This window comes from Sus scrofa, chromosome 12, assembly GCF_054392235.1.
Source record: "Sus scrofa isolate SSC_HxYL_T2T_F1_AM1 chromosome 12, Sscrofa_HxYL_maternal_Yorkshire_Landrace_v2.0, whole genome shotgun sequence".
Classification (NCBI taxonomy): domain Eukaryota; kingdom Metazoa; phylum Chordata; class Mammalia; order Artiodactyla; family Suidae; genus Sus; species Sus scrofa.
In genome coordinates, this window is record NC_139394.1 from 50,895,702 (window position 1) to 50,920,310 (window position 24,609).

General features: G+C 44.5%; 1 protein-coding gene across 10 annotated transcripts in view; it reads left to right on the top strand.

Annotated features, from left to right (window-relative positions):
* The window catches only part of GOSR1 (golgi SNAP receptor complex member 1), a 67,878-nt gene extending 43,516 nt beyond the window's left edge, over window positions 1-24,362 (top strand). For 4 of the 10 annotated variants that reach the window (XM_003131787.6, XM_084985715.1, XM_005669105.4 and 1 more), the window contains 2 exons: window positions 4,869-4,951; window positions 8,576-10,549. In XM_003131787.6, coding sequence (XP_003131835.2) covers window positions 4,869-4,951; window positions 8,576-8,700 — 208 coding nt within the window. In that variant the 3' untranslated portion in view covers window positions 8,701-10,549. Of the gene's footprint in view, window positions 1-4,868; window positions 4,952-8,564; window positions 10,550-17,743; window positions 18,004-23,393 lie in introns of those variants that run through there. The other 6 variants (XM_084985721.1, XM_084985722.1, XM_084985724.1 and 3 more) reach the window with 4 other exon arrangements.
* Window positions 24,363-24,609: the final 247 nt, after the last annotated feature.

Consider the following 24,609-nt stretch of genomic DNA (forward strand, 5'->3'; position numbering starts at 1 on the left):
AAAGAATTCACCCAAAGTGCAACACTATATTGGTTAATAATTCAGTATGTATTCTTCCATATTTTTCTCTATGTATCTCTTCGTATCTGTGTAAAAATAGTTTTTAACAATGAACATGTAACTATAGGCAGACATATATGTAGTTGTACATTTAGAAAAAGTGAAATATTAATCATAGCAGTTTAGTATGCCATCACCTCACCTGTTCATGACATAAATCAGTACGTTGTGGGAGGGTCATGTGGGGAGGGTCTACCCCTGAGAGGGAGGTGGGGTTGCTTGTAGAGCACTGGTCATGGACACTGGAGGTGTAGGCTCCTATTCCCGGTGAAGGACAGCCTTGGGCTGCGGAAATCCATGATGTTCTAGGGTGCTGCCCTCTTGAAGCCAACTCCTGAATGGTGGAACCACAACAGACGTTTTTCCTGGTTCCTTTTTTTTTTTAACCTATCTTTTTTTTTTTTTTTTTTTTTTTGTCTTTTTGCTATTTCTTGGGTCGCTCCCGCAGCATATGGAGGTTCCTAGGCTAGGGGTCGATTCGGAGCTGTAGCCACTGGCCTACGCCAGAGCCACAGCAACTCGGGATCCGAGCCGTGTCTGCAACCTACACCACACACAGCTCACAGCAACGCCGAATCGTTAACCCACTGAGCAAGGGCAAGGACCGAACCCGCAACCTCATGGTTCCTAATTGGATTCCTTTCCACTGCACCACGATGGGAATTCCCCTGTCATTTTTTTTTTTTTTTATTGAAGTATAGTTGCTGTGCAATATTGTATAAGTTACGGGTGTACAGTGTAGTGATTCACAGTTTTTAAAGATTATACTCCATTTATAGTTATAAAATGTTGGCTGTATTCCCCATGTTGTACAGGATATCCTTGTAGCTTATTTTATACCTAATAGTTTGTACCTCTTACTTCCCTACCCTTTCTTCATCCTTTCTTACCTGTTCTCCATCTTCCATTTATTTCCACTCTCCTTTGTGTAATTTACCCAAGCTCTCAAAAGGGGTAGATACACACACACACACACACACACACACACATTCATATGTTTCATGGATGTGATATTTTATCTCTTGGAGGACATTAAATATATAATTTGATGTCAGAGTTTCATAAGAGTCCATTATTGCCTCTGTTTACCCCAACTCACTTTTCTGTTTGCTGGCTCGTTCGTTTGGATTTCTTCCCTTTATGTGACAGGCTCTCCTCGAATGTTTGGTGAACCTTGGATAAGGCTATAAATCTAGTGACTGGAAGCTCATTCTTTGTGTATGGGTGGTAGGACTTGGTGAGTAATAGGCTTCACCATGGATGATCAGGTAGGGACCTGGCTGTTTCCTCAGGAGACTTCAAAATGTCAGCGTCTGTAAGTGTTTTCTAGGTTAGGGCAGTCACTTGCCTGCATGGTTTGGAGAGAATAATTTGGTGTCTGACAACTCCTTATACAAATTTCCACTCTGTCTTCAGATATCCCTGATCCCTTTGTTTCTTTAGATTTTCTGGGATCTAGGAAAAACCTTTATAAACCGTTGCTTGACTCATAATGGTACTGAGGTGAATTAACAGTAGATTTGATGCTGGTAACGTTATTAACATTTCTTAATCACTCAGGTCGAATTCCTCTACTTTTCTTTTCAAGTTTCTTTATTAGATATTTATATATTAAAGTGCAATGTTCCTAGCTCGCGTTGTGGCTCAGTGGTTAACGAATCTGACTAGGAACCATGAGGTTGCCAGTTTGATCCCTGGCCTTGCTCAGTGGGTTAACGATTCGGCGTTGCCATGAGCTGTGGTGTAGGTTGCAGATGCAGCTCAGATCCCGAGTTGCTGTGGCTCTGGCGTAGGCTGGTGGCTATAGCTCCGATTGGACCCCTAGCCTGGGAACCTCCATATGCCGCGGGAGCGGCCCAAGAAATGGCAAAAAGACAAAAAATAACAATGATAATAATAATAATAATAAAGTACAATGTTCTTATTATAGCAATTTAAATAATTCTAAAATGTATAAAGAAAAAGTTTATTTCCTGTTGGTGCTCTCCATTCCTACCTGCTGAAGTAACTTGGATTAACTGACAGTTGTACATCTTTCTAATACTTTTCTCATTGTCACACAGACATATACAAAGATGTTTTGATTGTTTTTTAAAATCAAAAAGGACTCATACTCTAACTCTGTATAATCAATCTATAGTTGATTGTAAATCAACTATATTTCAATAAAAATTTTTAAAAAAGACTCATGCTCTATACATACTGTGGATTGCTTTAATCATTCAGTATGTCATAAACATCCCTCCAGGTTAGTAGAAATAAAACTGACTCTTTTAATAACCAAACATTATTTCATGGTATGATTATATCACAATCTTCTAAACCATTCCAGTGTTGTTGCCAGGGGTTTTTTTTTTTTTTTTTGGTGGGAGGGTGTTTGTCTTTTACTATTCCAAACAATTCGTATCTTTTTATATTCTTCCTACACACTTTTGTTTCTTCTCTGCCTTCTCAGATCTTGAAATTTCAGTTTTGATTCATCTATCATTTGCTCAAAATAACCCATAGCCTTTTCCTCCAATAGCGTCCCTGGTCTTGCCTGTCAGAGAATGTGGTCAGTTAGCTCTCCGATAGGTCAGGCTATTAGAGACGCTAAAGCAGTGACACTCCAACCATAGTAGACGGCCCAGCAGTTTTCCCTCCTACGAGCCGGTTGTCACACCAGCTCAGGTGTCAGCTGTCTGCTTCTAGGTCTCTCTGGCTGTGTGTGGCAGGCCTTTCGCACTTGTCAGGACTGGGAGCAGTTCACTTCATCACTGCAGCCCCTGTACGAGCAGGTCTCTATCATCTGCTGTCTGGGCTCCTCAGGGTGCAGTGCGACCTAGGTCTTGGCCTCAAGCTTGAAGAGTGTGGTCTTCCCTGCCACGGTCCCTTGGCTCTTCCCCTGCCCGAGAGAGTGTAGCCCTCCCGATGTTCTTCTCTAGAGATCTGAGAGAACTCGGAACCTCCGACGGGCCTTCCCTGGCCTGTCTACCTGTTCTTCTTTTCTTCCATGGAGGAAACTGGGCTAGAGGCAAGGTCAGGAATTTGTGCTCTGACCACCATCTTACCAGAATCTCCTTATTTCTGTTGTTTTGTTTTGTTTTGTTTGCTTTTTTAGGGCTGCACCTGTGGCATGTGGAAGTTCCTAGGCTAGGAGTCAAATAGGAGCTGCAACCACTGGCCTATGCCACAGGCACAGCAATGCCAGCTCCTTTAACCCACTGAGTGAGGCCAGGGAGCGAACCTGCATCCTCATGGATACTAGTTGGATTCTTAACCTGCTGAGCCACAACAGGAACTCCTGTTTTTTGGTTTTGTTTTGTTTTGTTTTTTTAATGTTTCACCTATTTTCAGAATTACTCAAACACTTTCTCTTTCCTATTACCTTTTATAATGTCACTATCTAAAAACACTCCCCCGTGTGTTGCATATCAAAATGGGTACTGACCCTGCCCTCTAGGATACTGATGTCCAAAAAGATAAAACTATAGAAAGTTTAAAAAATGAAAAAAATAAAAAGTTCCTGTGTGAAGGATCCAGGTTAAGGATCCAGTGTTGTCATTGCAGTGGCTCTGGTAGCTGGTGTGGCGCAGGGTTTTTTGTTTTGTTTTGTCTTGCTTTGTTTTTTAGTGCCACACCTGTGGCATATGGAAGTTCCCAGGCTAGGGAAAGAATCAGAGCTACAGCTGCCAGCCTGTTCCACAGCAACAGCCAGAGCATCTCAGGATCCCAGCTGCATCTGCGACCTACACCGCATCTCACAGCAATGCCACATCCCCGACCCACTGAGCAAGGCCAGGGATCAAACCCACATCTTCATGGATACTAGTCAGATTTGTTTCCACTGCACCAGTGGAGCAGGTTTGATCCCTGGCCCAGGAACTTTTGTATGCCTTGGGTATGGCGAAAAAAAAAACCACATCAGAGTAGTCATATGGAAGAAATTGTACAAAGAATAAAAAATCACTTCCTTTCTCTCTCAGTTATTTAATGAATCTGTGACCTGTGTCACTTGGCTTGGAAGCCAGTGTAATGTTGCATGTGTGTCCTAAAATCTACTTGGTTGGTTTTCAAATAGAATTATGGAACATAATCTTTTCATAAATTAAGGGTTGGTTGTGTGTAAATATTTTGTGATGTGTTATACCTTTGGTTCTATTTTTATGATTTCACTTCCCTACTTCTCTCAAGACATTTTCCTGATTTAGGATGTTTTAGTAACTGGCCCCGTTTTAAACCATTTTAAGAAGCTCTTGTAATGTGTGATTTGTCAGTTGTCATGTTTCATTTTTTACTTTGAAAAAAAAAAATAGGAATTTCCATTGTGGTTCAGCGGTAATGAAACTTACTAGTATCCATGAGGAAATGGGTTCAACCTCTGGTCCTGCTCAGTGGGTTAAGGATCCAGCATTGCTGTGAGCTGCAGTGTAGGTCGAAGAGGCGGCTCGGCTCTGGCATTGCTGTAGCTGTGGTATAGACCAACAGCTACAGCTCTGATTCAACCTCTAGCCTGGGAACTTCTATATGCTGTGGGTGTGGCCATTAAAAAATAGACCAAAAAAAAAAAAAAAAAACCCGTAGGAAACATCTCATTCCCTTGTCCAGAAAGATATCAGAGAATAGCATTGAGGATGGAGTGGTCATTCAGAAAAAGGACAATGGAAAGATGACTTGGGAAGTGGTTTTGCCCCCCATGTTTCTGCCCAGTGCTTTTCAAAGGTGCTGTTGCTCACCTTAGTTTTTTGTTCACTTTTAAGGATATGATGGATCCAGGCAGGATAATCTTAAATGTCAGTTTAATGAGCTTCTCTTTTTCTCCTTTGCAGCATTGCTATGGCAACAAAAGAAAATATGACTTCACAGAGAGGAATGTTGAAGTCAATTCAAAGCAAAATGAACACTTTGGCCAGTATCCTTTTTGAAAGTTTGAAACCTGTGATCTTTTTTTAGGGAAAAAAGTCTCCGTGTGTGTTTCACCACACTTCCCTCCCCTGGACAGGTTACCACCATCAGGAATTATGTGTTAGGAATACACCTTGCACTCTTACTTTTTGAAAGTTCATACTGTTTAGTGCCATGTCTAAAAGACTGCACTCCAGAAGTAACACTAGTAGATTTAGAAAAAAATTATAAATGTGAATTTTCAAATTATTCTCAAATTATTTTACAGGCTCTTAAAGACATGTTAGAACCCGCACAGTATACATTACACCATTTTTACCTAAACATCGTAAATTATGTGCATTTTCTTCTTCCTTTTTTTGGTTTGGCGAATATGTCAATAGCAGATGCTTAGGAGGGGAGGGGATAGACAGCCACATTCGCAGAAGAGTGGTCACTGCTGATGGTGTATTTTCATTGGGACTCGCTTTGCACAAGCTGGACTCTAGAATAGATTTGCTGCCTGTTTGTTGTGACCTCTTAATTTTTCAGTTTCGTAATTTAAATTAGTATTACTAATGCTTCTGAGAAACCCATCAGCGAAACAGATAAGCCTACTAAGCTAAAACATTTTGTTTACTCTGAGAAGTCCAGCCTTTTAAGGAAAAAAGTTTACTTCCCCAATTACTAATGGGGTAAGGACCTATAATTTTCAAAAGTTGAATATCTGTTTTCTGGTCCCATGTAATTTAAGGTCACTTGTAATTTGGTACCTTATTTGCCTAAGGAAAAGAATATCCTGAAGTGTGTTGGTATTTTCCAGGTTTTTTCTTCCTTTTTTTTTTTTTCCGATTTTTAGGGCCGAATCGTGGCATATGGAAGTTCCCAGGCTGGGGGTCAAATTGGAGCAGCAGCTGCCAGCCTACACCAGAGCTGCAGCCACGCCAGATCTGAGCCGTGTCTGTGGCCTACACCACAGCTCACGGCAATGCTGGATCCTTGACCCACCAAGCAAGGCCAGGGATCAAACCAGCATCCTCACCGATACTAGTCGGGTTCATTAACCGCTGAGCCATGACAGGAACTCCTATTTTCCAGTTTTTTGTGAATTTTGTTCTTGCTTTGTCACCCTAAGTGTAAAACCGCACATCCAAAATCACTTATTTTTTTTTTTATATAAGGCTCTACAGTTAATGGCATACTGTTATACACGTGATCTCACTTTATCATCACCACAAATTATTATCATTCCCAAAAATATGTTTTAAAAATCACATAAAATGGGTGTGAATTCGGACTCCATAGAGAGATAATAATAGAAACCTAAATCATACTGACATAAGGAGTTAAAGGAAGGAATTAATTTGTTTATATAAGTGTAGAATTCAGGGGTAGAATTTGGCTTGAGGCATGGCTGGATATAGGGGCTCAGACTTTATTATCAGAACCTGCCTTTCCTCTCTGTTCCCCTCCTCCATCTCTTACTTCTGTTTTCTGGTGTGTTGGCCCCATTCTCGGGCAGATTTCCTCCTTGTACTGGTAGAGGTGGCTACAAGAGGCACTTCCTCGCAGTTCAGAAATTCTCATGGACAATGGGTATCTTTTCTAACAGCTGTAGCACACGTCCCCAGAGGACTGTGGTTGCCCTACCCTAGCTCGAGTCACTGCCTATTCCTAACCTGGTCACTAGCCAAGAGTTCCGAATATTCTCTGAGGCCAGTCCCAAGTGTGTGTGCACCTGATGGCAGAGGACAAGGTTAGCCGCACCCTGTCCACGGACTGAACTAGATTGTTACAGAAGGAGGGGAGAGGTCCCCATAAAGGATAGAAACGTGTCCACCTTAGACAGGGCTTTCTAATGTCAAAAGCTTTCTTGCTTTCTCAAAGGGGATTGTCGACCCTCCTTTTACCAAACAAGAGAAGATGAAGCATTTGCTTTATGTGAGGTGTGTACCTTCCATGGTATAATTTTTTGCCCATTACTTCACGCTTCCTGTTCTCTGACGTTATAAAAATTGTTTCTTGAAATTGTTATTTTTTTTCATTAATTAATTCAAAAAACACACTAATGCCTACAGTGTCTAAAGCTCTAGTCAGTAAGCGCTGGAGTTCCTGTTGTGGTGCAGTGGTTAACGAGTCTCACTAGGAACCAGGAGGTTTCGGGTTTGATCCCTGGCCTTGCTCAGTGGGTTAAGGATCCAGCGTTGCCATAAGCTGTAGTGTAGGTCGCAGGCGCAGCTCAGATCCCGCGTTGCTGTGGCTCTGACGTAGGCTGGTGGCTACAGCTCCGATTCAACCTCTAGCCTGGGAACCTCCATATGCCGAGGGAGCGGCCCTAGAAAAGGCAAAAAGACAAAAAAAAGGAAAATTAAAGATTAGACGAAAACGTGGCCTATGCATACAATATGTAGAAAATATAAATACACAATACAGTCCCTGCTGAGAGTCATTTTATTTAAAATGCAGTGAGAAAAAAACATTTGTTTAATTAAAAAAATGCGGTGAGGATTCAACTGGAGTAGGGATTATTCCAGCTCTCTAGTATCCTAGGTGATTTCGTTGTTGCTTTTCCTGACCTCGATATAATACCTCTATTTACAGAGGATATGTATATATATATATATATATATATATATAGTCAGAAACCAGCGCAAGAAATGTAAAACAATATAAGATGCACAGGCATGCGCTTTGATGACAACATGCTAACAAGATAGGAAGGTATTTTGCAGTAGTAAGTAAAATACAGTTGTGGTGCTTTTATAAAGCCCCTAAAATTGAAAATTCTAATCTTCCTTTTTTATGTTCCCTAAATAGGATAGCTAGGGCAGTTGAACCCACTTTCTTTTTTACTTTTTATCTTATTTTTTGGCCACACTGCAGCAAGCAGGAGTTCCTGGGCCAGAGATAGAGCCCACACCACAGCAGTGACAGTGCCAGATCCTTAACCCACTGAGCCACCATGGAACTCCTCACCCACTTTCTTGCCATAGTCTGCCTACTGCTGCAAAGTAAATTTTAAATTTTAGGGAGTTTCCTAGTGGGCTAGTGGTTAAGGATCTGGTATTGTCACTGTTGTGGCCTGGGATGATCCCTGACCCAGGAACTTCCACATGCCATGGGCACAGCAAAAATAATAAATAGTTAACCAGTGCTTGATTATACAGGCACTCAGAGTTTATTCCCATCAGTTGCCTGAATGCAGGGAGGCTTATCACCCTGTGGGGAGAAAATCAGCTATTCCTCCAAACCCCTCTGGCAGAACTACCTAGTCTCCTGAGAAAAGAGGTTAGAGAGAGAGAGAGAGAAGGGGGAAAAGGAAAGGCATCCTCTGTTCTGATCACACGGACTCCCACCCTGACAGTGATCCCTCGGCAGGTATGGTTATTCCCCACCCCCGCCCCCCTGCTGATTCTTTTTCTTTTCATTCTTCTCACTTGTGTACTGCACTGTGCAGGGAGACTTTGTTTGGGACTTTGAGCAGTAGAATGTCTGTGTTTGCCACAAGCTTCCTCAGTGTGATTTTCTTCCCCTCAATTTCTTCTCATCACTTATCGTTTCTGGACTCCACTGCTCTCTGTTTTTGAAATTCCTGTGAGTTTTCACTAAAGAGACTTCTTCTAAATATGACCTTAATAAAGATTTCCCAAAGATCGTTTTCCTGCTGTGAACAGCCTGATCCAGCGGATCAACCTTAGGAAGCGGCGAGACTCCCTCATCCTGGGGGGTGTTGTTGGCATCTGTACCATCCTATTGCTGCTCTATGCTTTCCATTGATGGGACATCTCCGGGGACTCTTGACAGCCACCACTTTCTCGCCCTGATCTGGAATAAGGAAAAGTAGCAAGGAGAAGTTGACTGACCTGACAATGAGCCTGACCAGCAGGATTCATTCAAGACAGATAGTGATGGACTCCGTGACATTGTCAGGTTGAGCTGAAGCCACAGGTTTTCTGTGCTGTCTTTTCTAACACACATTTCTCTCTGTTTTTAGTTTAAAAAAAAATTTTTTTTTCAGTTGCTTTTGTCTCCCCAAGAGGTAAGTAAACTCATCAGAACCAGAGTGTCTGTGCTTCAGTGATAGTGCTGGAGGCTGCTGACCAGCCAGTTCACAGCCAGAGTCTTCAGAAAACCAGGCTTCTCTATATCCAAAGACTGCTTTCCTTTCAGCCACCAGATGGGGTTGTGAATAAAAATAGTTTTTGTCCTTTTATTTTACACTCATGGTGAGAAATCACAAGTTATTTCTTGATGATCTGTGCTCTAAATTTCTACTCTATGTCCCCAGCTCTTTTGGTATTCAAGAAAAATTACATTTTTCACAGAATCTTTGAGACGCTCCCAGGCCAACTTCAACACAGTTGAGGTTGTCTGAAACAGAAAACAAGCACTGCAAAAAATTTTTTCTTGATCTTTTTTTAATTTTAATTGTGCACCCACTGGGGTTAATTAACTGTATTGCTGGGAAAACATCAAGAAGGACACGCGCTTTTTGTCAGCTTTTTCCACTGGGTTACCATTTGCTACTACAAGAAAATGAAATCCTAACTCTACCTTGACAGGAAGTCAGTGTCTGTCGGTGCCCCCAGCTCGTCCTCATCACGTCGGAATTAACACCGGCCACTGAGGCAGGGTGTTAATCCATTTTCAGTGAGATGTCTTTAACAAGCCACGTGTCAAAAGACAGTGAGGGGTCACCATCCAGATAATTCCATTTGTAAATGTCCCACAATTTATGAGCAAAAGTTTAAGAACCATTGTCTCATGTACCAGGAATTCTGTGTTCTGTGAAAACATACTCATTCCAAACCTGTTAAGTTTTTCCAAACATCCAGAGAATGGCTTTGCTGTTGGAGGTGCTTATGATGGCGTCTGTCTCTCTGCCTCTGTCTTCTCTCACCACCCTGGACAGTGACACAATTTTAAACCACCCACCAGAATTTTTTTCAAGTTTAACCATTTTACGATTTCTCGGTTTTTGTGAATTTATTACTTCTCTTACTGAACTGCTGCAAATAGGTTGAAGACTTCTAACATCGGCCCTCCTCTCCCAGAACGAAGGCTGCACTTCGCCTTGGGAATTTACCATGATATTTGTAGTATTGGCTTGAGACCGTGCCACAGCAACTCAGAGGGTTAGCGTGCAAGTCTTAACCACATCACAGTGTGTCGCTGGTGACGTTCAGATGGACTTGATTACAGGCTGATGGGTAGACTCACCTCTGGTCTGGTACAGAAACGGAGAGGGTTTTCCTTCGGTGTCCATGTTTTGTTGTGTTCTGGGTGTGAAGAGAATTTGATATATTTTTTTTAACTATGGGGTTTATTTTTCTAAATATGGGTTAGTTGATCAGTGAATTGATTGGGGATGCCCTTAAAAGAAAATTGAAGTTTTCCCAGTGTGAACCTTAAAATATCAGAGAAGGCTGTTCGCTTATTCAATTCTCTGTTGGGAGAACAAAACTTCTCTCCAGTGACACTTTATTATCTTTGATTTTTCAAAGGGTCTTGATCAGTGGTTGTGCCTCAGCTAGACTTTATGGGACTTTGGTTGCTATGTAGTAGGCATTTATAAAGTCTGAAGTATCATAAATAAATAAAAAATAAAGTTATTTATTTAATTATATTACCAGTCTTTCTCACTGGTCTGATTGTTTGGTGCATTCTTTAAAGCTGATGGGGTGAGAGTGAACCGAGGACCCAAGCTAATCTAGCTTTTGCTGCAGCTGAGCAAACGCTTTTGATGGCTGATGAGCCTGTCCCTTAGGGTTATGCTTAAATGAAGTAATAGAGTTATGTTGGTTATTTTCTTTGTAAAAATAAAGAAACCTGTTCTTCCAAGGAAGTTGAAAAACCGTGGTGTGATGTTGGTGTCAGATGGGTCTGACTGTCCTTCCAGTGCTAGAGCCCATAGTGAGGTGACCCAGGCCAAATGTGGACAGCTAGGGTGTGTTCGGCTCTCCTTTACGACTCCTTCTTTTGCAGAAGGAAGCCCTGGAACAAGAAAAGAGAAGTGTGCTGTTTGCAAGTAGAGGCTCAGTTTGGATCCCATGATAGCTGATTTGAACTTCCAGTTTCATATCAGTTTTTTTTTTTTTTTTTTTTTTTTTTTTTTTTTTTTTTTTTATCAGCAGGGTTTTCTTAACTCTTTTGCTGTCTTTACAAACCAGTTACTCGGCTCAGGGGCCAACAGTAAGTTGCTTATTAGAGCCAGTCAGAGCCTGGTCCAAGGATTTTTCTATTCCTGGTCCCGAATGTTGCCTCTCAGAGGAGATTATCCTCTCTCAGCTGTTGTCTTATATAATGGATCTTTCCTTTGGGGATATTTTTAATAGCCACTCAAAACTTTGCATTTCACTTAAAACTATGAAAAATCATGGCAACAGAAAGGGCAGAAAATTCCAAAAGGTATATACTTCTGAGAGTTTGTTTTAATGTATGCTGATAATTTTAGTCTAAAATGTTTAATATAAAGCCGTCACTGAAGTTCCACCCCAGGTATTCCGGGGCTTCCGTTGACCTGTCCTGGCTGTTTCTATCGTCTTCTTAGTGTTATTATTAATGATGCTTAAGGAGTTCCTAGAACCTGCTTCCAGACCCACTGTTTTCTAATGTTAGGAAAGGGCTTTTCCTCTCCACTGTTCTTTTCTCCTTTGTACTAAAAATCACTTTTATAGAGAACGCCTTTCCCCGTAATACTACCCAGTGCTCAGATCAGTCACGGGAGTACGGTCCTGAGAATGGAGGTGGGTGATGAGAGAGAAGTCCTCGTGAGGGCACTTTGTGTACCTGGAACCAAATCATACTGACTCTGCTTCTCTCCTGTGGGGTGCTGCATACATCTGAGTGGAAAGATGTCCTTGTTGAGCCTTTCGATGCAGTGACTTTGGGCCTCTGTGGAATGTGGGGCACCTTGGACTTGCATTCCCACCATTAATTTTCTGTGTCATTGTCAATAATCTCAACCTGATGAAAAGGACTTTAAAGAGCTGGACTAACCTTTTTGGTTTTCTAAAACCTCATTTTTGATCGCTAGCCAGATATGATTTCTTGGAAATTGGCTGAGTTTTCTAACTTGCAACATTAAGCGGTTAAGGATAAATGGCCATGTCTAGTGTTACACTGAACTTTGTGGCAAATGTAACTAAAGAGCAGATGGATTCTACCGGGAATTAAAATGACCGCGTTCCATTCTCCTTTTGGACTAGGGGGTGTTTAGCCTGGTCTCCAAAAAGACAGAGGTTTTCATCATGATCTTTATAAACTATTCTTGTTGCCGTTCCTTTATAAACCTGCATCCCCTTCAGTTTTATAAGGGAAAGAAAATGAGGACCAAGTGACTCTTGCAAATGTTTATTGGATAAGAAGCTGAGACAAAGCCGAGCCATGTCCTGAGGGATCGTTCTCATTTTCTTTGTGCCTAGTACAAAGTCTCAGAAGTCTCACTTTAGTGTCGAGTATTTGCATCTACTCCCATCCTGTTTGCTCTTAGGGAAGAAAATCAATTCTAATCACACTTTACCATGATGGAAGATGTTTCCTCATGAAAAATGCCAATACAGATTTTTTAAAAATCTATTCCAAATGCACTTTCTAATTTTTTGCTTTTGAAATAGCTTCTTGGAACCAGGTTTATTGTATTTGTACTTAATTTTTGTTCTCATCTAAATGTGCGTTTTCTGACAGTATAGAAGCTTTGTTATGTAATTTAATAATAAATTAGAAATCCAAATGGTGTGTCTGTGGTTATTTGTATTGAAACGGCACCATCGAGGCAGTTTGGAGTGATGATTATGAGGTCTTCGGTATTGATAAGTATTGCTCACAGTGTCCTAAAACCCAAGGGAAAACAATACAGTTCCTGAAAAACCATCACTGGCATTCAAAAACATCATAGGAGTATTCCACTAGTAATTCCACCCAAGAAGTGAAGGAGAATCTCTCATCAAAACTAAACTTCAGGGAGTTCCCATTATGGCTCAGTAGTTAACGAATCCAACTAGGAACCATGAGGTTGCAGGTTCGATCCCTGGCCCTCACTCAGTGGGTTACAGATCCAGCATTGCCGTGAGTCGTGTAGGTCGCAGACACGGCTCTGATCCTGAGCTGCTGTGGCTGTGGTGTAGGCCAGCAGCTACAGCTCCGATTCGACCCCTAGCCTGGGAACCTCCATATGCCACAGGAGCAGCCCTAGAAACGACAAAAAAAACCTCAGGATGTATGGTTGAAATGTAAAATTGTAGAATTTAGGAAGAAAGACAGCTTCTCGCCCTCTCTAAGTGATGACATTTTATCCTATAGATCAGGACTCGATTTTCTACCCACCTATCCAGCCCCAAAGAATTTAAAAATCCCTCATTCCCCATTACCTCTCCGAAGGTTCTCGTTCATGTGTTCCGCATCCCAGCAGTACAATTGAGATGTAATTCATACATCACAAAATTCACCCTTTCAAAGGTTACTGATGGGTTTTAGTACTTTTGTTGTGCAACCAGCAGCACTTTCTAACTTGTGAACATTTTCGTCGCCCCAAAAAGAAACCTTGTCCCCACAGGCCGAGACTCCCCACCCCCGCTTCATCTTTTTTGTCTGACCACAAAGTTCTTCCTCTACGGGCCACCCCGGCGTTTCCCTCCCATCCACCCACATGGCCTTGGAAGCCACCTCTGCCTTGAAATGTTAACCTTGTTTTTGGCTTCCTAATGTGTGTCTAGCCCTGTGCGTGGTCACCCCACATAGACACATAAAATCTAATGCTGCTTAGGGAAGGCGCCCTTTACAAACAGAGGACTAACTTACTCAACAGGATTTGAATCTTAAGGGCTTTTTGATGCTAAACCTTATCCTAGTTGTGCAAAATGTATTTTAACTCATGCTGTATGATTAGGAGAGCAGCTGTAGAAGAACCACCAATTTTGCCAGATTTTTTTTTTTTTTTTTTGGCTGTGCCGGAGTGTATGAAAATTCCTAGGCCAGGGCTCAAACCTGTGCCACAGCAGCAACCCGAGCCACTACAGGGACAACAACAGATCCTTTGTTGCGCCACAAAGGAACTCCAGTTTTGCCTGATTTTAAAGGTGATACATTTAGAGGAGTTCCTGCTGTGGTGCAACGGGAGTGCTGGGACACAGGTTCAATCCCCAGCCCAGCACAGTGGGTTAAGGATCCTGCGTTGCTGCAGCCCAAGAATTCCATGTACTCGGGGTGGCCAAAAAGAAAAATAATAAAGGTGATACATTTAGAATATTTAAAGCCCTGTGGCTTGACTGTTTTCAAGGAATGCTAATAACCACTAGCCAAGTGCTTACTAAAGGGACCCTCACTGTAAATATATATATATATATATATATATATATATTTCTTTTTTACAAGAACTAATGCATTGAAGTTGTAGGAAAGGTGGCTTTCATTTGGACCAAAATTCCTGTCCACCTCCTCGTACCTTCTAAGCTGAGAGCCTCAGAGGCCTTCCTGGAGATGCCCGAGGCTGAGCCTGGCAAAGCTCCTCAGCACAGATCCTCAGTGCCACCCAGACTGCATCGCGGTGCCTGTCCTTTCAGGTGGAATGGCTTTGACAGGCTGCCAGCTCCTACTTAACCTGGCCTTTGCTTAGGATCTGAGGCTCTGCCACAACGTGTCTTGTCTGCTATCAGAGACGCTTGGATTTAAAAAAAAACAAAAAATCGTGGCTGGGGAATCTCAGGGAAGAGGTTTGCCGTCAAGGCATTTTCTCTAAAGCAAAAGCCGTGAGAAACACAAGTGGGTTCCTTCTTCGGAAGATAGAGGTTTGCTGGCTGAGTTGGAACAGAGAGAACACCCTTGAGCCTGATGCCTTCCATCCCTCCCAGCTACCATTTCCCACCTCGGCAGAGCTGTCCAGCTCGCAAAGCTCTATCGCTCCCTCTGAAGACACACGCCCGTAAGATTGGGTGCTCACAGTCTGTTTTAACTTTCTGCCTGGAGGAATCCCGGAGACCATCGACGACGCTCACCCTTGTAAAATTGCCTTCTAATTTGTTATCTTCATCTGTATTATTTATTTTCCCTCTTTTGAGATATAAAGCTCTTAGGAAACTGAACTTTCTCTTAATGAGTATGTTTCTTTTAGATGTTTGCAAACATTCAATTAGTCTTTTACTGATAAAATTGCTTACAGCTTGAAGGAGAACAGGCAGATAGGGTTGGTCGCTACTTTTAACTCGAGGCCCAAAAAGTATGGTTTAAACATAATTATTTCTCCCAAAGTGACAAGCAATCTCTGAATGTGGCACACGGAGTTCCCACTGTGGCTCGGCGTGTTACAAACCGAACTAGGATCCATGAAGGATGCATGTTCCATCCCTGGCCCCACCCAGTGAATTAAGGATTGGGTGTTGCAGTGACTTGCGGCGTAGGTCACGGATGCGGCTCAGATCTGGCTATGCTGTGGCTGTGGTGTAGGCCAGCAGCTGTAGCTCTGATTCGACCTCTGGCCTGGGACCCTCCATACGCTGCAGGTACAGCCCTAAGGAGACAAAAAAAACAAAAACAAAAACAAAAACCCTGATACTGAACCCAAGCTCGCTATGCTCACGACACGACAGGCCAGTAAATTCAGCGGTGAGCTGTTGGGGCAAGGAATAGCGACTTTGACCTCTAGCTTGGGAATTTCCTTATGCTGCAGATGTGGCCCTAACAATAAATAAATAAATGAATAAATAAATGGGGCACTTTTTTCCAGTTCTCCCTCTCATTAGGGAGACCATGCAGAGAATATGGCATTTTGTGTTTTCGCCCTGGACCCGGGTCTCAATCCTCTCCACTGCCCTCTCTGTCCGCTGTCGCGGGTCCCACCAGCTGGGGGCCTGTAGTTTCTCACTGCGCACAGCAGCTGGCCTCTGAGCCGGGCGTCCCGCCTCCCATCTAACCCCTCTCCACCCGCTCCACACATAGCTGCCTGGTTTATCTTCCTGGACAGCTTCCAGCCTCTCTCATCGCTCTGTCCAGGAATATCCACAGCTTCTTTTCACCTGTGCCTGCGTGTTATAGCGGGGTAACATGTGGAATGCACACCCAGCACTTGGCTTCCTACAGACATACATGCACACACATACATGCGTGCATCATGCGTACAAAATCCTGTTCACTCAGTGAGGCGGTATTCTCCTCTTACAGGTAAGGAAGCAAGCCCAAGAGGTCAGAGTCCTGATAGCCATCAGCTGCCCTTTGCCTATCCCTTTCCTCATCCCTCGTGAATCAGCAGAGCTTCCTGGGGTGGTGGAAAGATCCTGTTTTCTGGCACCAGATCTGATCCTTGTAGGCCAAGGGCAAGTTGCTAAACCACTCTAAGTTCAGTGTTCTTATCTGCAAAATGGACTCTAGCAACTTTATGTGCAGTTATAGAGATTATCTCTGAGATAACAGTGGTATAAAATTCCCCAGAATGTTTTCAAGAAATAATAGGAGGGTGATGATTGCTGTACACCTATAAATGTAATAAAGTTCATTAAGTAATTTTTAAAAAAAGAAAGAAAGAATACGAGGGCCCGGGGAGTTTTCCATGAGTCTACAAGTCCCTGGAGAGCCAGGGCAATGTTCTGTTTATCTTTATATCATGTTTATGAATCTCATGCAGAATCTGTCGCGTAAGTGTTCTAAGTTCAATTAAATATGACTCAGAGCCCCCATCCTACTGGGCTTAGCAAAAAAAAAAAAAAAAAAAATTAATCTTGCTCATAATTGAATCTCAAGTTCCCTTTGCCTCCTGGGTTGTGCAGAGCTCCCAAGAGTTGTCCACAGTCCAGAACATTTGGGGCAAACACTCTAATCCACGCAGGACCCCGCTGATGAGCTCACTGCCTGAGCCCACGCAGTCCTCCTTGAATCCGCCAGCTGCTCGGCTTGCAGGTCACCCTCAGGAAGAAGGGTCTTTGCCAAGAAGCTCCCAGGCCTGGGATTCAGCCTTCCTGGCACCTAGTGGGCATTAAGTAGTTGTTGAATAAACAGAGGAAGGAATGAAAAAATGCCACAACGTTCTGAGAGGCGGGCCTGTCCTGTGCTGTGTCATCGCCACACAGCAGGGACCACTGCTTGTCCACTCTTGCACGTGGGGGGCATGGGGTCAGTGTCCTTCCCATGGTCTCAGCCGAGGGAGATATTCCCCCTCCCCTAGGAGACATTTGGCGAAGTTGGAGACACCTTTGGGTGTCATAACTGGACTGTGGTGGAGTAGGGTGGAGGCCAGAGATGCTTCTCAAAAAAATTTACAGGGCACACGACAGCCCCCCACAGCAAAGCATTGCCAGGCCCCCACATGTCCATGGTTCCAAGGTTGAGAAACCCTGACTCAAACTGAATTCATATTAAAGTTGACAGAACTTCATCCGCCGGGAGTGAGGAGTGCTCAGATGGGCCCCGAGACCACTCTTCCTCCTTCCTGCCCTTGACTAACCCGAGCTGCTTACAGGACGAAGCTGCGCCTTCGCTCCCCACCCCCATGCGCCCCTCCTGCCTCTCCTGCTGCCTCCTCCCCTCACTCCTGCAGCCCCACCACACACACATTTGCACCATCCCAAGTGACTGGATGTCCCAAGGCCTTTGGAAAATTCCTCCTTTGGAACAGCCTCCTTCCCAAGCTTGTCTGTGAAATGCTTCCTCCTTGTTTTTAAACTCTCCTTTCGAGGAATAACTGCTTCCTGGGTTTGGTGTTTCCTTTGGGGATGACCAGATGCTTGGGAACTGCATCAAGGTGGTAGTTGCACAGTGATGGGCATGTACTAAACGCCACTGAACCAGACACCTTCAAAGGATTGATTTTTTTTTTTTTTTTTTTTTTTTGGAGTTCCCGTCACGGCTCAGCAGAAACAAATCTGATAGGAACCATGAGGTTTCGGGTTCAATCCCTGGCCCCCGCTCAGTGGGTTAAGGATCCAGCGTTGCCATGAGCTGTGGTGTAGGTTGAAGATGAAGCTCGGATCCCGCGTTGCTGTGGCTGTGGTGTCAGCCGGCGGCTACAGCTCCGATTCGACCCCTAGCCTGGGAACCTCCATATGCCGCAGGTGTGGCCCTGAAAAGCAAAATAATAAAGTAAAAATAAAATGATTGATTTTTTTCTCTTTTTTTCTTCCCAATAATTTGAGAAGAGGAGAGATCAATGAAAGGATCTGGTTGGCCTGCATTAAAGCGCAGTGGCTGCAGTGCTGGAAATGAGTGTCCTCAGATGCCACCTGCTGCTTCACTGCTTTACAGCAGCCCAGCCCTTCAGGCTCCTTTTCCTGGGTTCAATCTGGTAAGTTAGGCAGGACCTGATTTCCCTAAAATGTTCCAACACAATCCTATCGCCAAAGAAAGGCTGGAGCTGAGGAGGGATTGCAAACCAGGACGGCACTTGCAGCGCATAGGAGCGTAATCGCCCAGGCAATCCCCCTTCATGGATCTCAGACCGCTGCGGGGCAGTGTCTTTCATCTGTCTGAGGACCATCCCTCCCATTTCAGAGCAGGCACGACTCCCGAGCCAGCAAGAGAAATGGGGCCATGTCATACTATCTCTCAAAATCGTAAATGCAGTCCACGTCTAAGAATTTATCCTACAGGTGCAAAAAAAAAAAAAAAAGGTATATGTAAAGATGTTCATAGCAGCACTGACTTTTGAAAGATGGTTAGTAACCTAAATGTCCATCAGGGGGATGGTTAAATAGACTGTGTAAGTCTATCCATGGAATACTATTCAGCTGTGAAAAAGATAACTTGCTCTGTACGGATGTGGAATGACCTCCAGGATATGTTAAGTGGGGAAATGATACGCGTGTGTCACACACACATACATAGGGGTTTTTTTAAACAGCGTTAATGGGTATAATTAGCAGATAATAAACTCCGTATATTTAAAGGGAACAATGTGGTCACCCTAATCAAGACGGTAAACACACCCAACACCCCCACAAGTTTCCGTGTGCCCTTTTGGAAGTCCCTCCCTCCGGCTGCATCCCACCCACCCCCTCGTCCCCAAGCAAGCACTGCTCCGCTTTCTCTCATTATCAGTTGGTTTGCATTTTCTGAAGTTTTCTGTAAGGGGCATCGTACAGTGCGTACTCTTTTGGAATGGGTCTGGCTTCTTTGACGTAGCAGAATTATTCTGAGATTTAATCCGTGACAGTGTGTGTACCAAGAGACCATTCTTTTTTAAGAAATTGTCAAACCGTTTTCCGAAGTGTGCCGTGTCACACTTGAGTCTGAGAGTTCCAGTTCATCCGCATCCTCACCCACATGGGCCACAAGTCCTGTTCAGTTTGAGCCATTCTCACAGGTGGGTCGTGACGGTGCCTTGTGGTTTTATTTTGCATTTCCCTAATAACTAATGATGTTGATTGAGCAGGTTACAGGTGTTTATCTCTCACTTATGTATCTTTTTTGGTGAAAGGTCTGTTCAAGTCTTTCGCCTGTTTTTATGGGTTCTTTGATGTATAGAATTTGGGGAAAGATACTCAAGAGTATGGTATGATGGTGTTCCCTGGTGGCGCCGTGGGTTAAGGATCTGGCATTGTCACTACAGCAGCTTTGGTTGCTGCTGTGGCTCGGGTTCCCTGGCCCCAGAATTTCTGTATGCCATAGCTGGTTGGCAAAAAAAAAAAAAAAAAGGTCTGAGCATTTGGCTTCCAGAAACAGAATGAGCAGCAGTCATAGATAAGAAAGACTCAATTTCTTACCCTCCGTATACTCCATGTTTTAAAATTATATTTAAAAAAAGAAAAAGAATAATAGGCTGCTTTGAAGATGGTTCGTATTGAAAGCATTTTTTTAATGGATGGGTAGAGACGGTCCCGTTTAGCCAAGAGCGCTTCGGAGCCCCACACGGCTAGGAATGTGGACTGCGGAACCATTCATGGGCCATCAGGCACTTGACGTTGCGTCATATTTAACCATTTGCAGTGGTGACGTCTGGGCCTTGGCTCCTCTAAGACCCTCTCCAGCTGGCTTGGTATTTATATGTAAGTGAACACGTCCAGCTCTTTAATTCCCTCCCTCTTCCCTGCAGAAGGTGACCTGTGGAAATAAGAGAAGCCAAGAGCGGCTTTCGCCGCCTGTCCGTGGTAAACGATTTGGTAAATTTCCCTTCCTCACAGTCAGCTCTCTGCTTCCAGCCCTGCTTCCACCTGGGGACGAGACTTAGGCTCGTAGGTGTCGTGTGTCAGACCCTGAGAAGGGAAGCGCCTCATCTAAGTGCTTGTCCTTTTAAGAAAGTGATAGTGAATGAATAAGAAATAGCTTCGTCTTCCAAGACTCTTTGTGACTCTGTGCTGGCCCTGCTCTTTGATGCAACTCACTAACTAGTTGAAAAAAATTTCACATAAACTAAAATCCATCTCTTAGGCCAGGCTGGGTTCTATCAGATTAACATTTAAGTCCAAGGAAATGTGGACATTTGCCTTAAAGAAGTTCTTTCTTCCAGGGAAGGATCTATCTTGTTGTCATTGTTTGAATGTTTGAGTTTGCTGTGAAACTTTTTTTTGCTTTTTTTTTGGGGGGGGGGCCGCACCCACAGCATATGGAGGTTCCCAGGCTAGGGGTTGAATCAGAGCTACAGCTGCCGGCCTACACCACAGCCACAGCAGTGTCAGATCCGAGCCATGTCTGTGACCTATACCACAGCTCACAGCAATGCCGTATCCTTAACCCACTGAGCAAGGCCAGGGATTGAACCGGCATCCTCGTGGATGCCATTCAGATTTGTTTCCGCTAAGCTACGACAGGAACTCCTCTTTTTCAAAGTCTTAAAAGCAGGATACATTCTGCCAACTCCCACACTGCTGTTATGTTTGCAGCCTTATGGTTTCTTTCCGGGTGTGTGTGTATTGTTTGCTTTTTTTTTTTTTTTTTTTAATTGGACCCAGTCGAGCTCTCCAGTTTTCGTGACAAAGGGCCAGGCTGTATGTTGTGGATTTTAGGAGAAGGGACCCCAAGGAGGATAACACCACGGTGGAGATGCCACTTAGAGTGGGTCAGGGATGTTTTTTATGGAAGCAGGGCTTGGGGAAGGAACGAAATGACCTCAACTGAAAGTTTCTCTTTAACCTGATACCAGGGGTTCCTGTTTTGATTCAGCGAGTTACGAACCCTGCTAATGATCATGACGATGTAGGTCTGACCCCGGCCTCGCTCAGTGGGTTAAGGATCCGGCGTTGCCGAGAGCTGCGGTGTGGGTCACAGACGCGGCTCGGATCTGGTGTTGCTGTGGCCGTGCTGTAGGCCGGCAGCTGTAGCTCTGATTCCACCCCTAGCCTGGGAACTTCTATGTGCTGCAGGTTCGACCCTAAAGAGCAAAAAGGAAAAAAAACAAAAACAAGAAAAAAACTGATACGGAAGCCAAGATTGCTCTGCTCGCACCACCCGACAGGCCAACAAATGCAGCAACAGGTTGCTGGGGCAAAGAATAGTGACTTGAATCAGAAAGCTCGCAGACCAAGAAGTCGGCAGACTAGTGTCTCAAAAAACTGTTTTGCCTGAGTCCACATCGAGGCTTCTTTTATACCGAGGAGGGGGAAAGGCCAGTGGTCACTCACTGTCCCTTGCTTGGGGGCAGGGCCCACTGCGATGTTGACCAGTGGCTGAGCAGGACCACCGGAGGTCGCTCACTAGCGGTTCTTGCTTACAAAACCTTGCCTCATGGTCGGCAGTGCCATCTGTCCTTTAGAAGATTCCACCTCCTATTCGTTGATGCATGACTATGGTCATTCTCAATCCTTGTTGCGAAGTAGAATCACCAGGGAGAGAGAAGTTTAAACATATACATAAGGATTCCGGTTCCACCCCCAAGAAATTTCAATCCAAGTGCACTGGGGCGAAATCCAAACATCGAAATTTTTTAAAGCTCTCTAGGTGATTCTGACTTGCAGCCAGGGCTGAGAACCTCTGATGTATGGCTTTATCCTCCAGCAGGGCTTGAATCACTGGCCTTGGTGCTGATTCTGTTCAGGTCACAGGCTGCTCTCAGGGAGTCCCCACTTCCCACTGGGCTCTGCTAAAGTCGTAAGCAGCTGTTCCCAGCATGCTGATGCGTGGAGGAAACGGTGTCCAGCTCCCTCTGAGTGGTTAGACTGAAAGATCAGCATTTCTTTGCAGCTGCATCCACCTCCCCTGACAGCCAATTAGCCACAGAGTCAGTAGATACCGCGTAAAGCAGCCCTTTCAGGGCTGAGCTTTTAATGCCCACAAGCACATTATGCTACTAAACAGTGCTGTATTTACCTCAGGCCAAAGCATCTTGCTTTGGGTTGCAATATTTGTTTCCTGGAGAAAGGAAGGTTTCGCCTTGGACCTGGAATTTGGTGTTACCAGGATAGATAAAGAAGAGGGAGGAGCATGCCAGGAATTCTGGGGACACAGCCAGCTATGGAGGAAGAAGAATTAAACTCAGAGTCAGAAGATGTGGTGTGAATCTCATCTCTACCTTGCCTAGCAGCATGGCATGGCAGTTCATCCTAATGATAAACTCCTCTCTCTCTCTTTTTTTTTTTTTGTTTTGTCTCTTTAGGGCTGCACCCGCCACAATGGGAGTCCTTTATCCCCATTTTATTTATTTTTTTGTCCTTTTTTTTAGGGCCATACCCGCAGCATATGGAGGTTCCCAGGCTGGGGGTCAAATCAGAGCTGTAGCCACTGGCCAAAGCAATACCAGATCTGAGCCACATCTGCGACCTACACCACAGCTCCCAGCAAGGCCGGACCCTTAACCCCCTGAGCGAGGCCAGGGATCAAACCTGCAACCTCATGGTTCCCAGTCGGATTTGTTTCCGCTGCGCCACAGTAGGAACTCCATATCCCCATTTAAAAAGAAGGTGTTAGGAGTTCTGAGGATGCAGGTTCGATCCCTGGCCTCGCTCAGTGGGTTAAGGGTCTGGTGTTGCCATGACCTGTGGTCGCAGACACGACTTGGATCTGGCATTGCTGTGGCTGTGGCGTAGGCCAGTAGCTATAGCTCCAATTCAATCCCCAGCCTGGGAACTTTCGTATGCCACAGGTGCAGCACTAAAAAGCAAAAACTAAAAAATAAAATGGGGGCATTCCCATCGTGGCTCAGCGGTAAATGAATCTGACTAGCTTCCATGAGGACGTAGGTTCGATCCCTGGCCTCACTCAGGGGGTTAAGGATCCGGCATTGCCGTGAGCTGTGGTGTAAATCGCAGACGCAGCTCAGATCTGGCATTGCTGTGGCTCTGGCGTAGGCCGGTAGCCACAGCTCTGATTCGACCCCTAGCCTGGAACCTCCATACGCCTGCGACCCTAAAAAGCAAAAATAAAATGGGGATGAAGATGGCTGCCATAATTATGTCATAATTATCCTCCGATGGTGTGCGTGTGTCAGTGCTCATAAATGTATCAACCCCGTCAAGGGTGTGGAGCGGACCTGACAGAAGAGAGGCTTTTGTGTTTGCACCACTGGTCTGAAACAGGGCCTCTTATGCCTCCTTCATCCCTTCTGTTGCTGATGCCAGGAAGGAGAGAACGTTCAGGGGGGCTGGCAGCCATCCTCAACTACAAGGACAGCTAAGGGGAAGAAACGTGAGCTGTATTCGGGGTGGTGCCAGGGGACCGGCAGGTGGAGCCCAGCAACCAGTAGCCGAACAAGCCCTCCAGGTGATCCTGCTGCACATGCGCATCTGAGCACCACTGCTTCAGACGGGCCCATCGGGTGAATATCTGCATTCCATGTAGCGCTTCTGTCATCGGTGGATCATGCGCAGAATCACAAATTGTGCTGCTCTGAACATTCGTTTCATTGTTTTGTTTTGTTTTTTGTTTGCTTTTTTTTTTTTTTTTTTTTTTTTTTTTTTAGGGCCTCGTTCACAGGTTGAGGTTCCCAGGCTAGGGGTCCAGTCGGAGCTGTAGCTGCTGGCTTATGCCACTGCCACAGCCACAGCATTGTGGGCTCCCAGCCACATCCTCGACCTACACCACAGCGCACGGCAATGCTGGCTCCTTAACCCACTGAGCGAGGCCACGGATCAAACCTTCATCCTCATGGAGACTAGTCAGATTCCTCTCTGCTGAGCCACGACGGGGGCTCCTGAAGATTCTTGAACATGGGCTTGGGGAGACATATGCACACTTTGCTATTACTTCTGTATCCCTAGGAGTACGACGGAGGGATTCTAGGCTGTGCCTGTTTTCAGTTTTAAGATATACTGTCCAACAGTTTTCCAAGGTGGTTGTGAAATTTCCATTCCCACCAGCAACACATGACTGTTCCATCTCCTCTGCATCCTCACTGCCCCTTGGTGTCGCCAGTCGGAATCGGCCTTCCCTGCTGCCCGATGAGGCTGAGCATGTCTATACACCCTCTCGCTGTGCAGGTAGACTTTTTACAGTGTCCCTCGGGTTTTTGCACATGTACTAACCGAGTTATCTTTTTCCAGTTAAACTGGCCATTATTGACTAAATATATTACAAAATGTACGCTCCCATTCTGTGGCTTGTCTTTTCACTTTCTTAATCATGGTTTTGATGAACAGAAGTCCTTAATTTGAATATAACTCTGCTTTTCTTTTTTTTTTTTTTTTTCCATTTATGGCTGGTGTTTTTTTCTATCCTGTTCAGACATCTTTACCTACCTCCCAAGGCCAGGAATGTGTTCTCCAGTATTTTCTTCTTAAAGCTGCATCATTTTGCTTTTCATTTTTAATACCATAATTGTCCTGCAGTTGATTTCTA